At 46.4% G+C, this 14042-nt stretch overlaps 1 protein-coding gene across 5 annotated transcripts in view; it reads right to left on the bottom strand.

Annotated features, from left to right (window-relative positions):
• The window catches only part of spire1b (spire-type actin nucleation factor 1b), a 358259-nt gene that overhangs the window by 20714 nt on the left and 323503 nt on the right, over positions 1-14042 (bottom strand). For 3 of the 5 annotated variants that reach the window (XM_085992324.1, XM_085992325.1, XM_085992326.1), the window contains 2 exons: positions 9049-9222; positions 3841-3978 (listed from right to left, as the gene is read on the bottom strand). In XM_085992324.1, coding sequence (XP_085848450.1) covers positions 3841-3978; positions 9049-9222 — 312 coding nt within the window. The remainder of the gene's footprint in view (positions 1-3840; positions 3979-9048; positions 9223-14042) is intronic. The other 2 variants (XM_085992327.1, XM_085992328.1) reach the window with 1 other exon arrangement.

Below are 14042 nucleotides of genomic sequence, written 5' to 3'. Positions count from 1 at the left end.
CAGCAAAGGGGGACCAAGAAATTGATAAAGAAAGGGAAAATGAGCACAAACTAGCAAAAAATATAAAAACGGATTGTAAAAGCTTCCATAGGTATGTGAAAAGGAAAAGACTGGCGAAGGTAAATGTAGGTCCTTTACAGTCAGAGATGGGAGAATTTATAATGGGGAATGAGGAAATGGCAGAGAAATTAAATAAATACTTTGTTTCTGTCTTCACGGAGGAAGACACAAAAAACCTCAAAGAAATACAAGAAAACCAAGGGTGTGGTGAGAATGAGGAACTTAAAGAAATTATTATTACAGGAAACTTTGTGCTATCCGGAAGTTGAATGTCCGGCAACTTTGATCTAACGGCAGAAATCAGCAGCCGTTTTGGTTAGGTGTTTTTTTTTCTCCTAGCATTCTTTTCACAGGCAGGCTCTGGAAAGCGTCTTTGTCGCTTAGCAACAGCTTCAGAGACGCTTCCAAGCTACTGGGCCGAGTGTTTACAAGCTGTTGCTGAGCAACAGTGTTTGTGGTCAGACACGGCAGGCTCTAGAAAGCGTCTCTGTATCTTAGCAACAGCTTCAGAGACGCTTCCAAGCCACGGGCCAAGTGTTTACAAGCTGTTGCTGAGCAACCGTGTTTGTGGTCAGATACTGCGATGAAAAGCTCCTATCTGATAACATTGACGCTGGTCTATCCGGAGCTTTTAAAAAAACGGCAGTAGCTCGGTCCCATGGGTGCCGGATAGCACAAAGTTTCCTGTAGTAAAAAAACAGTACTAGCAAAATTAATGGGACTAAAAGTCGATAAATCCCAAGGACCGGATGACCTACATACTAGGGTTTTGAAAGAGGTGGCCATTGGGATAGTGGATGCATTGGTTCCAAAATTCTATAGATTCTGGAATGATTCCTGCAGATTGGAGGATAGCAAATGTAAACCCACTATTTAAGAAAGGAGGGAGAGAGAAAACGGGGAACTACAGACCTGTTAGCCTCACATCAGTAGTTGGGAAAATGCTGGAATCTATTATAAAGGATGCAATAACTGGGCACTTAGAAACTAATAGTAAGATTGGGCAAAGTCAACATGGATTTATGAAAGGGAAATCCTGTTTGACAAATCTATTGGAGTTCTTTGAGGATGTAACTAGTGGAGTAGACAAAGGGGAACCAGTAGATGTGGTGTATCTGGATTTTCAGAAGGCCTTCGATAAGATCCCACACAAGAGGTTGGTGAACAAAATTAGGGCACGTGGAATTGGGGGTAATATACTAGCATGGATTGAGAATTGGTTAACAGACAGAAAACAAAGAGTAGGGATAAACGGGTCTTTTTCAGGATGGCAGGCTGTGACTAGTGGGGTACCGCAAGGATCGGTGCTTGGGCCCCAGCTATACACAATCTATATCAATGATTTGGATGAGGGGACTAAATGTAACATTTCCAACTTTGCTGATGACACAAAGCTAGGTGGCAGTGTCAGTTGCGAAGAGGATGTGAAGAGGCTTCAAGGGGATCTTGACAGGCTCAGTGAGTGGGCAAGAACATGGCAGATGGAATATAATGTGGATAAATGTGAAGTTATCCACTTTGGTAGTATTTCCTAAATGGTGAAAGATTGGGGAATGCAGATGCTCGAAGGGACCTGGGTGTCCTTGTACATGAGTCACTGAAAGTGAATGTGCAGGTGCAGCAAGCCATTAGGAAGGCAAATGGTATGCTGGCCTTCATTACAAAAGGATTTGAGTACAGGAGTAAATAAGTCTTACTCCAATTATATAGGGCCTTGGTGAGACCACACCTGGAGTACTGTGTACAACTTTGGTCTCCTTATCTAAGGAAGGATAGGAATCACGAGATTGATTCCTGGGATGGCGGGACAGTCATATGAGAAGAGATTGAGTAAACTAGGCCTGTATTCTCTTGAATTCAGAAGAATGAGAGGGGATCTCATTGAAGCATACAAAATGATTACAGGGCTTGATAAGGTGGATGCTGGGAGAATGTTTCCCTTGGCTGGGGAGTCTAGAACCAGGGGTCACAGCCTCAGGATAAAAGGGTAGGCCATTCAGGACTGAGATGAGAAGAAATTTCTTCACACAGAGGGTGGTGAATCTTTGGAATTCTCTACCCCAGAGGGCTGTGGAGGCTCAGTCATTGGGTATATTCAAAACAGAAGTTGATAGATTTCTGACTAGTAAGGGCATCAAGGGATATGGTGATAGGGCCGGTGAATGGAGTTGAGGCAGAAGATCAGCCATGATCCCATTAAATGGCGGAGAAGGCTCGAAGGGCTGAATGGTCTACTCCTGCTCCTATTTCTTATGTTCTTATGACTGCTTTTTTTCCTGATTTTCCAGGGACCAGACCTACCGTGAGTTGGGGGCTGGGGGGTGGTGGTGGAGATTGAGCGGAGGTGAGCAGCGGTCCGCAGCGACCCCCAGTTTTAACGTGCTCCTTCTGGCTCCACATTTCCCGGTAAGGAAAGATTTGCTACTGACCGTTTTGGTGACAGCATCTAGTGGTCCCTTTAAAGACCGCTGGTTTGGCTGCTGTTTGCCTGACCATGCGTACTGCAGGCAGTCGCAATCCAATATCGGACAAGGGCCTGAAATAGGCGTTAGGCCCCGGATTTGCATAGGGAATGGGCCGAACACTTGTTTCAGGTGAGCATCCTGGACAACTACAGGTCTCCCTAAAAATGATGGTGTGTGGTGCATACACTATAACATTATGGGGGGAAAATTGGGTGAGTAGCGCCACCTGTTAGCGCCTAAAGAGGCAGTCAGTGGCTGTAGCGCCACTGGCTGCGCCTCCCGTGATATTCAGCAGGGGCGTTAATGGTGGCGTTAGCCTTTTGCGCTGCGCCGCCACCGATGACGTCATCGGTGTGCGCAGTGCCCCATTCGCGCCCCGATCGCGATATTTGGTAGCGAATGCCGCTGTAGCGCCGTTCGCTACCCGCACCCGGTTCACGGGGCCTTGCTGCGCCGGCAGAGGCGCAAGTTAAGGTGGAGGTGCGGGGCGGCCGCTTTTTCGGCGGCCGCCTGCCAGCACCTCCGTCCCTGGCCTCCTGGTCCCCCCCCCCCCCGCGGCATTGCCGGCTGTTTCCCGAGAGCCCGGCACTTCTCCTCGGTGCCGGGCTCTTTTGCCGGCACTCGCGGTCAGGGATCGCGCTGTTGCAGGCCCCTCCCCCTTAACAGGGGGAGGAAGGCCTGCAGTACCGCAGCGTGCCGTGCCGCAGCGTGTGGCGCTGCGGCACGTAGCGCTGCAAAATTCACTTTCAGTGCCCTAAGAGGGACGCGGAGCGCCTCGAGCCTTGCCCCGTCTCCCTCTAGGGGCACTTCAACTGAATTTGCGGCGATCGCTAATGCGGCGATTGCGGCGCAAATTCCAGCGCACAAGCGAACTTTGTGCCGCTTGGGCGCCTCAGACCAATTTCTAGGCCTATATGTTATACTTTATTCCTACATTACAACAGTGACTACACTCCAAAGTACTTCATTGGCTGTAAAGCGCTTTGAGATGTCCGGTGGTCGTGAAAGGCGCTATATAAATGCAAGTCTTTCTTTCTTTTTTATACCCATCACTGAATGAGTGCTGCACGCCATATTGGGCCCTTCAGCGCCTGTTTCTCACCCTAAAAATGAGTGCTGCGCGATCCAATTTCTAGACCGTGATGTCTGTGCAATTCTGCCATAGATTGAGAAGAGGGGAGTGGAGTAAGGGAGAAAAATGCAAAAAGTTTAAAAAAAAAATTCAAAGAAATATATAAAAACATAAGGTCATCATGAGTAATGAGGGGCGTTGACAAACTGGTTGAAACAAAGTTCTTCAAAGGACTAAACTAACCTTTCCCTTCTTCAGGGCCGTGTAGACATCTTTGTACTGCTGGTACTTCTCTAGTTCTGCTTTCACTAAGACCTGTCGGATGTGCATCACTTCCTCCACAGTCAACGCCAGGCACTCCACAGGGTAGCAGAACTCCTCCTGTAACACAAGTAGCACATTAGCTGCTCACCATTCACAGTTCTCTTTAACAATCCAGTAGCCAGTTAGCACATTTGCTTTTAATTTGTATTTTTGTTGTTGTTGTTGGTGTAAAAATCATTCCAAATAAGATCAGGAAAGGCGGGTAACAGGTACATGGGCACCACTCATTGCCTCAAAGGGGAACTCACACACACACAGAAAATTCAAAACATTAGCAGATATTTCTGAATTACTGATGAGCAATGGGAATGTATCTCTGTAATCTCCTCCAGCCCCACAACCCCCCCGAGATCTCTGCGCTCTTCCAATTCTGGCCTCTTGCGTATCCCCGATTTTAATCGCTCCACCATTGGTGGCCGTGCCTTCAGTTGCCTAGGCCCTCAGCTCTGGAATTTCCTCCCCAAACCTCTCCGCCTCTCTACCTCTCTCTCCTCCTTTAAGGCGCTCCTTAAAACCTACCTCATTGACCAAGTTTTTGGTCACCTGCCCTAATATCTCCTTCTGTGGCTCGGTGTCAAGTTTTGTTTGATAATCGCTCCTACGAAGCTCCTTGTGACGTTTTACTATGTGAAAGGTGCGATATAAATGCAAGTTGTTGTTGTTGTGGGGTGCTGGGCACGATTATCCTTGGGATTTTCCTTTTATGTCCTCTTTCCTCCCCAAAAGTCTACTGTAGCAAAGGGGTTCCATCGAGCAGTCTGGAGAAACCTCATCCATTAAGAGCAATGGAACACTGAAGCAATGAGTGACAGTCAAAACTGAAGGCTCAAACTTGGGCCTTCTGAATGGATTTCACAACTCTGCCACAAGAGGTATTATTCTATTATTATATGTATATTAGACATGTTTGTCAACAGTAAGACTGCTTACTTGACTAGCAAACAAAGTCAAACTATCTTAGGATGGGGAAAATCAATCTGTCGACAGTTCAATACAGTGAAGGTCTGGTGGCAAAGCCCTTCACCATGGCTGGAGAGGGAAGAAAGCAGCCCTTATCAAACATGGCTAATTTTTACAACTGATTTCAACGTTCAATAGGGAAATTGGATATATACTTGAAAAGGAAAAATTGGGGAAAGAGCAGGGGAGTGCGTGGGACTAATTGGATTGCTCTTTCAAAGAGCCGGCACAGGCACGACGGGCCGAATGGCCTCCTCCTGTGCTGTATCATTCTATGCTTGTAAGAAAATCCTTTGTCTGGTGCCATGAATTAATTCCCATCATTTTGTAAATAAATGGAGTTTGTCCCATTGGGGAGGGGCAGTCCACTCACCTACCCGGTGTATTCCGAGTAACAGCTCACAGCAGCATAATAACGGCGTGTGGCAATTAGTTTTGCTTTACAAATTTCCCCAGAATTTTGATTCTTAAATAAAATAGTGATTTTTTTTTTGGCAAAATGCAGCAAAGTTCTTTATAAAACTGGAGAATAGATAACGCTGTCCAATATTTCTGGTGAGCGGAGGTTTGCTGAGTGCGGGATTGGTCGCTGCGTATGGTGGGGGGAAGGAGTAAAGATAGAACAAATTTGTAAGTGCCAAAAACTCTGCACAGTTCTGTAAAAAAAAAAGTCACTAATATCTGATTTTGCTCCTGTCCCAGAAATCACTACTAATTCTGCATTTACAATGCTATCTTGCCTAGTGATATAAAAATAAAATCTCCCCCCCTCCCATTTTCTCTCTGAACAGGTCCAGAGTTTCCTGCAGTCAACAGGGCCAGGCCCAAATTCCAAAGCTGCGTTTTAGTCAAGAAACTGAAAATGGCCTGGGAATGATCCCCTTCGGGCGATAGCACCTCGTCTCTGCTCATCATCGGCCTGGGTGGGAGGTTTCATCACATATCTGTGTCAGTGGGTAGCACCCTCGCCTCTGAGTCACAAGGTTTCAGGTTCAAGTCCCACTCCAGAGACTTGAGCACATAAATCTAGGCTGACACTCCCTGTGCCAGTACCGAGGGAGTACTGCACTGTTGGAGGTGCCGTCTTTTTGGATGAGACGTTAAACCGAGGCCCCGTCTGCCCTCTCAGGTGGACATAAGCCATCCTGCGGCACTATTTTGGAGAAGATATAGAGGTAGTTCTCTCCAGTGTCCTGGCCAATATTTATCCCTCAATCAACATAACAAAAACAGATTATCTGGTCATTATCATATTGCTGTTTGTGGGAGCTTGCTGTGCGCAAATTGGCTGTTGTGTTTCCTTCATTGCAACAGTGACTACTCTTCAAAAAGTACTTCATTGGCTGTAAAGCGCTTTGGGACGTCCGGTGGTCGTGAAAGGCGCTATAGAAAGGCAAGTCTTTCTTTTTTTGACCTCTGCCTCCAACTGCCCCGCCCCCACACTCCCGCCATTGGTCATCTGACCTGTCAATCCTCATTCAGCACCCCGCTTCCTGCGCCAATCGGAAAGTTGGCCGATTGGACACTGCCATTCAACAGTCTTCATTCCCCCATGTCTCAATAGTTTTATAACTGATCAATGAAAGTGTTCAAGGAAAGTAGAATTTGTTTTGAATGCCCCTATAATTTTTCTCCCGGGTTTGCTCTTGCAGTGTCCCGGAGGATAGTCTTTAACTCCTGGAGGCTCCAGGGCAATCCTGGAGGGTTGTCGACCCAAGCTCATCAAGAGCAAAGAGAGACATGCATTTCTATCACACCTTTCACGACCACCGGACGTCTCAAAGCGCTTTACAGCCAATGAAGTACTTTTGAAGTGCAGTCACTGTTGCAATGTGGGAAACGCGGCAGCCAATATGCGCACAGCAAGCTCCCACAAACAGCAATGTGATAATGACCAGATAATCTGCTTTAGTGATGTTGGTTGAGGGATAAATATTGGCCAGGACACCAGGGATAACTCCTCTGCTCTTCTTCGAAATAGTACCTTGGGATATTTTACGTCCACCTGAGAGAGCAGACGGGGCCTCGGTTTAGCGTCTCATCCGAAAGACGGCACCTCCAACAGTGCCGCACTCCCTCAGCACTGCACTGGAGTGTTAGCCTAGATTTTTTGTACTCAAGTCCCTGGAGTGGGACTATGAACCCACAACCTTCTGACTCAGAGGCGAGTGTGCTACCCACTGAGCCACAGCTGATCACCATTCTGCAGCAACCACAGTTGAGATCTACAACTTTGACCTTGTCTTTCTCTACAACCGAGGGAGTCGGACAGGTTTTACCGAGTACTGTGTGGTGCCCATGTAGCTAACACAGAGAGTTCGTATCCACCTTCCTTCAAAGGGATTGGTAAGTTTGTCTGACAAGGAGAAAATAAACCCACATCTTGTGCACCTCTGTCAGAAAGTTTGTCCAACCTACCTATAAACAAAACCACTGCAAAGAAAACCATTCAATTCAAAAAGAGAATATTTCACACACAGAAGTGCACAGGATCGTGAAGAAACAATATAGGTCGAGGAATCACTCTCAAAAAACACACAGCGACAGCATTGTTAAAGTTATCACACAGAGCGCTCACAGGCATCATTTCCGCAACGTGATTAGTCCTTGATTTCTTTAACCATAACGGGAGGGCGAGAAATCAAGTTACAATGCGGCTGTAGGCCTGAAAACATTTACACTTGAACAATCCAACACTTTAACCAGGGAGAGTTAAAGAGCTGAGGAGGTTTCTTTTGCTGGATTATGCATCATGTTTAATGAAATAGGGAGAGATTTAAACCAAAGCTCTCCTGAGTTACCCTTTCAACAGGAAGAGCATTATTGTCTTTGAGGTAAAGAAAATCTGAGCGTCAGACTTTTACAGGGGTTCGGGAGCAGGGATCCATCACCTCGGTTACAACAACAGGGGTCGTATGGCCGACTCCTGCCCCTCCTTCAAGGTTAATTCCGGAGATGAAGGGGTTGTCTTATGAAGAAAGGTTGAGCAGGTTGGGCCTATACTCATTGGAGTTTAGAAGAATGAGAGGTGATCTTATTGACACATCTAAGATTCTGAAGCGGCTTGACAGGGTAGATGCAGGGAGGATGTTTCCCCTCGTGGGGGAATCTAGAACTAGGGGGCACCCTTTTAAATCGGAAATGAGGAGGAATTTCTTCTCTCAGAGGCTCGTGAATCTTTGGAATTCTCTTCCCTAGAGAGCTGTGGAGGCTGGGTCATTGAATATATTTAAGGTGGAGATAGACAGATTTTTGAAAGGTAAAGGAGTCAAGGGTTATGGGGAGTGGGCAGGGAAGTGGAGTTGAGGCCAAGATCAGATCAGCCATGATCTTATTGAATGGCGGAGCATGCTCGAGGGCTGAATGACCTAGTCCTGCTCCTATTTCTTATGTTCTTACATAGAAACATAGAAGATAGGAGCAGGAGTAGGCCATTCGGCCCTTCGAGCCTGCTCCGCCATTCAATGAGATCATGGCTGATCATCCAAATTCAGTACCCTGTCCCTGCCTTCTCCCCATATCCCTTGATCCCTTTAGCCTTAAGAAATATATCCAACTCTTTCTTGAATATATTTAATGAATTGGCCTCCACCGCCCTCTGTGGCAGAGAATTCCACAGGTTCACCACTCTCTGGGTGAAGAAATTCCTCCTCATTTCCTTCTTATGTTCTTATCGATAGATTTATGGACTCTGAGGGGAGTCAAGGGATATGAGGATTGGGCGGGAAAGTGGAGTTGAGATCGAAGAAAAGCCATGGTCTTACTGAATGGCGGAGCAGGCTCGAGGGGCCGTATGGCCGACTCCTGCTCCTAATTCTTATGTTCATCACAGTAATTGCAATTTGCTACAAAAACCGAAACAGAGGTGCTAACTGTGAGGAGGGTATAGTTCCACGATTATGTAATGTTTCTTGGCCTACAGCGCATAAAGCAAAAAACACATTTTCTGAAGTAAAAAATGATTGGCATTAGACATCATCATCTCGCCCTCCAAAAAGATAAAACAGCAAAGAGAAAAAGAAAATCAGTGTCAATCAGATATGGAACGCCCACCAAAGCAGATAGCAATGATCTAGTAATGCAACCTGGGATTGCGCCTGCTCGGAAAGTGAGAAAGATTTGTTTTTTTTTGAAAAGGAGTATTTCAGAGAGGGCAAAGCGGCAAACCTTCGGTCTTTTCCACCTGCTGCTAAAGACTCTGCCGCACAGAAAATACACAGCCCCCATTATACCAAACATGGCGGCTTCCACAGGGTAAGAATTGAGCATGGAGGCTGTTTGCATGGTTGGGAAAAACGGTTGGCGGTTCATCCGAGGTAAGAAACTGCTTAGCCTGGACACCTGGACAACAGACAGATGGTTACAAGGGAAATCTGCACGGGGATTCTCTGTCGGAACCATAACAAACAAACTACAATTCTGGTTTCTAACCAAAGCCGTACATTGTCAGCGTCCAAAATTGACAATAGCAACAGGAGTTTGTGACAATCTTTGCAACGTTTCTGAAGAATTTAGGAAAGCACAAGTTTGGTTTGAAACTTTTAGACAGAACACATAATAACAGCTACAAAATTATCATAAATTTGCATCTAGTCTGCACTGTCCCTTACATGTGATTGTCCCGACCTTACTCACACTGCTAGAGTGCCAGCCTGGTTCAGTTGGTAGCAACCTTGCCTCAAAGCCCAAGTTCTAGGTTCAAGACCCACATCAGGACTTACATAAGAACATAAGAAGGGGAACCAGTGGACGTAGTGTATTTAGACTTCCAAAAGGCATTTGACAAGGTGCCACACAAAAGATTATTGCTTAAGATAAAAAATCACGGGATTGGGGGTAATATTCTGGCATGGATAGAGGATTGGCTATCTAACAGAAGGCAGAGAGTTGGGATAAATGGTTCATTCTCAGACTGGCAATCAGTAACTAGTGGTGTTCCGCAAGGGTCAGTGCTGGGTCCCCAACTCTTTACAATCTATATTAACGATTTGGAGGAGGGGACCGAGTGTAACATATCAAAGTTTGCAGATGATACTAAGATGGGAGGGAAAGTAGTGAGTGAGGAGGACATAAAAAACCTGCAAGGGGACATAGACAGGCTAAGTAAGTGGGCAGAGATTTGGCAGATGGAATACAATACTGGAAAGTGTGAGGTTATGCACTTTGGCAGGAAAAATTGTAGAGCAAGTTATTATCTTAATGGCAAGAAATTGGAAAGTACTGAAGTACAAAGGGATCTGGGGGTCCTGGTGCACGAAACTCAAAAGGTTAGTATGCAGGTGCAGCAAGTGATTAAGAAGGCCAATGGAATGTTGGCTTTCATTGCTAGGGGGATAGAATATAAAAATAGGGAGGTATTGCTTCAGTTGTACAAGGTATTGGTGAGACCGCACCTGGAATACTGCGTACAGTTTTGGTGTCCATACTTAAGAAAGGACATACTTGCTCTCGAGTCAGTACAAAGAAGGTTCACTTGGTTAATCCCGGGGATGAGGGGATGGACATATGAGGAGAGGTTGAGTAGATTGGGACTCTACTCATTGGAGTTCAGAAGAATGAGAGGCGATCTTATTGAAACATATAAGATTGTGAAGGGGTTGGATCGGGTGGAATGCGGGAGGATGTTCCCGATGATGGGTGAAACTAGAACTAGGGGGCATAGTCTTAGAATAAGGGGCTGCTCTTTCAAAACTGAGATGAGGAGGAACTACTTCACTCAGAGGGTGGTAGGTCCATGGAATATGCTGCCCCAAAAAGCTGTAGAAGCTACATCATTACATAAATTTAAAACAGAAATAGACAGTTTCCTAGAAGTAAAGGGAATTAAGGGTTACGGGGAGCGGGCAGGAATTTGGACATGAGTCTAGGTTCGGATCGGTCATGGCCCTGTGGGTAGCGGAGCAGGCCCAGGGGCCGTGTAGCCTGATCCTGCTCCTATTTCGTGTGTCTAATTCTGTTAGATTCAGGAGATGGTTCTGTAATAGTAGATTGGCGGTTAGGATCAGATCAGCCATGATCTTATTGAATGGCGGAGCAGGCTCGAGGGGCCGATTGGCCTACTCCTGCTCCTATTTCTTATGTTCTTATGTAAGACCCACATCAGGACTTGAGCACATCATTTAGGCTGATGTCTGTACTAATGGTTTAGGTGAATGTAAATAGTCCCATGGCACTATTTGACTCCCAGTGCTGACCAAGAATTCTTCCCTCAACATATACCACCAATAAATAAACATATTGGGTAGATTAGGTTGGAGGTGATGTATTAGCATGGATAGAGGGTTGGTTAATGGACAGAAAACAGTGAGTAGGTCATTTTCAGGTTGGCAGACCGTAACTAGTGGGGTGTCGCAAGGATTACTGCTTGGGCCTCAGCTATTTACAATCTACTTAATGACTTAGATGAAGGGACTGAGTGTAATGTATCCAAGTTTGCTGACGATACAAAGCTAGGTGGGAAAGTAAGCTGTGAGGAGAACACAAAGAGCCTGCAAAGGGCTATAGACAGGTTAAGTGAATGGGCAATAAGGTGGCAGATGGAGTATAATGTGGGGAAATGTGAGGTTATTCAATTTGGTAGGAAGAATAGAAAAACAGAATATTTTTTAAATAGTGAGAAACTATTAAATGTTGGTGTTCAGAGAGATTTGGGTGTCCCAGTACAAGAAACACAGAAAGCTGGCATGCAGATACAACAAGCAATTAGGAAGGCAAATGGCATGTTGGCCTTTATTGCAAGGGGGTAGGAGTACAATAGTAAGGAAGCCTTACTACAATTGTACAAGGTTTTGGTGAGGCCACACCTGGAATACTGTGCACTGTTTCAGTCTCCTTATCTAAGGAAGGATATACTTGCCTTAGAGGCGGTGCAACGAAGGTTCACTAGATTGATTCCCGGGATGAGAGATCGAGTAGATTGGGCCTATACTCTCTGGAGTTTAGAAGAATGAGAGGTGATCTCATTGAAACATATAAGATTCTGAGGGAGATTGACAGGGTAGATGCTGAGAGGTTGTTTCCCCTGGCTGGAGAGTCTAGAACTAGGGGGCATAGTCTCAGGATAAGGGGTCAGCATGTTAAGACTGAGATGAGGAGGAATTTCTTCACTCAGAGGGTTGTGAATCTTTGGAATTCTCTACCCCCAAGCCCTGTGGTGCTGAGTCGTTGAGTATATTCAAAGCTGAGATCGATAGAATTTTGGACTCTAGGGGAATCAAGGGATATGGCGATCGGGCGGGAAAGTGCAGTTGAGGTCGAAGATCAGCCATGATCTTACTGAATGGCGGAGCAGGCTCAAGGGGCTGTATGGCCTACTCCTGCTCTTAATTCTTATGTTCTTATATTGACTTTTAAGTCAATGGAAATAAATGGTATCTGCTGCTCATAGTAGGTCTCCTCTACTTTGGGTAGACCAAATGAAAATTAGGTGATTGAATACCTCGGAACTATCTGCAAGTGTGACTGTGAGCTCAACAGTGAGTCTGCCTCCCATTCACACTTGGTTTTGGGTCTCCTACACTGTTCCAATGAAGCTCAACGCAAGCTTAAGATGTTAAATTGGGGCAAGAGTTTGCCGGGGTAGAATGGAAACCTCCCATGACGCTGTAGGTGGGAGGCCCAGGAAATTCTAACTCCAGGGCCTCATTAACATTTCAGAGATCGGACTCCCCTGCTAACCTGGCCGGTGGGTGTGAGTGGGATTTTGGGTGGTAGAAGGCTGGTGCCAGGGTGGGGGAGGAAGGGGTGGGGGGGGGAACCTGAGGAAACGATCCCCAGCATGAGGTAAGCGGTGGTGGGGGAGGGTCCGCAGGCGATCGTGCGAGAGGGCAGGGGAGACCCAAGGTTTCCTTCTGGGGCCTGTCGCAAGTGCCTTTCCCGTGACTGAAAAATGGCGTGACCGTGTAAGGAACGCAGCGAGAAGCGCTTGACTGCCATATTAACTAACCGCCCGTCCCATTCACGCTGAGTGGGCAGGGTTAAAATCGGGTCTTGGCTTTCTGCTGGGCACTATCCAAGCCCCTGGTCTGTGCGCTGACATTAGTAACTTCAGACATAAGTTATATCCTCCATTTTCTTGGAAGCGGGGGATGTAAGGTGCGCCTCTCAATGTCCAGGTGGAGTGAAGGCAGGCTATTCGGAAGAATACAGGGCTGATAGGTTTAAGCCCACGTTGTTGACCTGCCCTTTCTCTTGTCTGGACTGATGGATCCACTAGGTCCATCTATTAAATCTCCCCATGACCTTCTCTGCTCTAAGAAGAACAATCATAGAAGATAGGAACAGGAGTGGCCATTCGGCCCCTCGAGCCTGTTCCGCCATTTAATGAGATCATGGCTGATCATCCAAATTCAGTACCCTGTCCCTGCTTTCTCCCCATATCCCTTGATCCCTTTAGCCTTAAGAAATATATCTAACTCCTTCTTGAATATATTTAATGAATTGGCCTCAACTGCCTTCTGTGGTAGAGAATTCCACAGGTTCACCACTCTCTGGGTGAAGAAATTCCTCCTCATCTCTGTCCTAAATGGCTTACCCCTTATCCTTAGACTGTGACCCCTGGTTCTGGACTCCCCCGCCATCGGGAACATCCTTCCTGCATCTAGTCTGTCTAGTCCTGTTAGAATTTTATAAGTTTCAATGAGATCCCCTCTCATTCTTCTAAACTCTAGTGAATATAAGCCTAATCGACCCAATCTCTCCTCATACGTCATTCCTGCCATCCCAGCTTCTCCAGTCTCTCCACATTACTGAAACCCCTCATCCCTGCTCATCCACATCCCTCTGCGTCATTCCATTCTGCCTGTACTCCCATTCCTTGATTTCCTTCCCACAATGTATTACCTCACACGCCTCCATTTGCCAACTCGTTGCCCATTCCACTACCCTTTGTCCTGAAGTCTTTCCATATTCCTTCTCACTGTTTGCCAATTCTCCCTCCCATCTCCTTCCACTTTTGCGGCAGTGTCGAGCGGGAAAGCACCCAGCAGAGTCAGCAGGGGGCCACGGCAATTTTAACTGCCGGGACGGGCATGAACAGACTTACAGATACAGCAAATAATCAAGGGGGTAGAAGCTCTACAAAGCTGGAGTACTGTGAGCAGTTCTGGGCACCACACCATGGGAAGGATGTATTGGCCTTGGAGGGAGTGCAGCGTAGGTTT

This window comes from Somniosus microcephalus, chromosome 7 (genome assembly GCF_052327205.1).
Source record: "Somniosus microcephalus isolate GS21.2 chromosome 7, FLI_Smic_1.0, whole genome shotgun sequence".
Taxonomy (NCBI): Eukaryota; Metazoa; Chordata; class Chondrichthyes; order Squaliformes; family Somniosidae; genus Somniosus; species Somniosus microcephalus.
The sequence above is the reverse complement of the archived record's forward strand: the minus strand, read 5'-3'. Positions and strand labels throughout refer to the sequence as shown.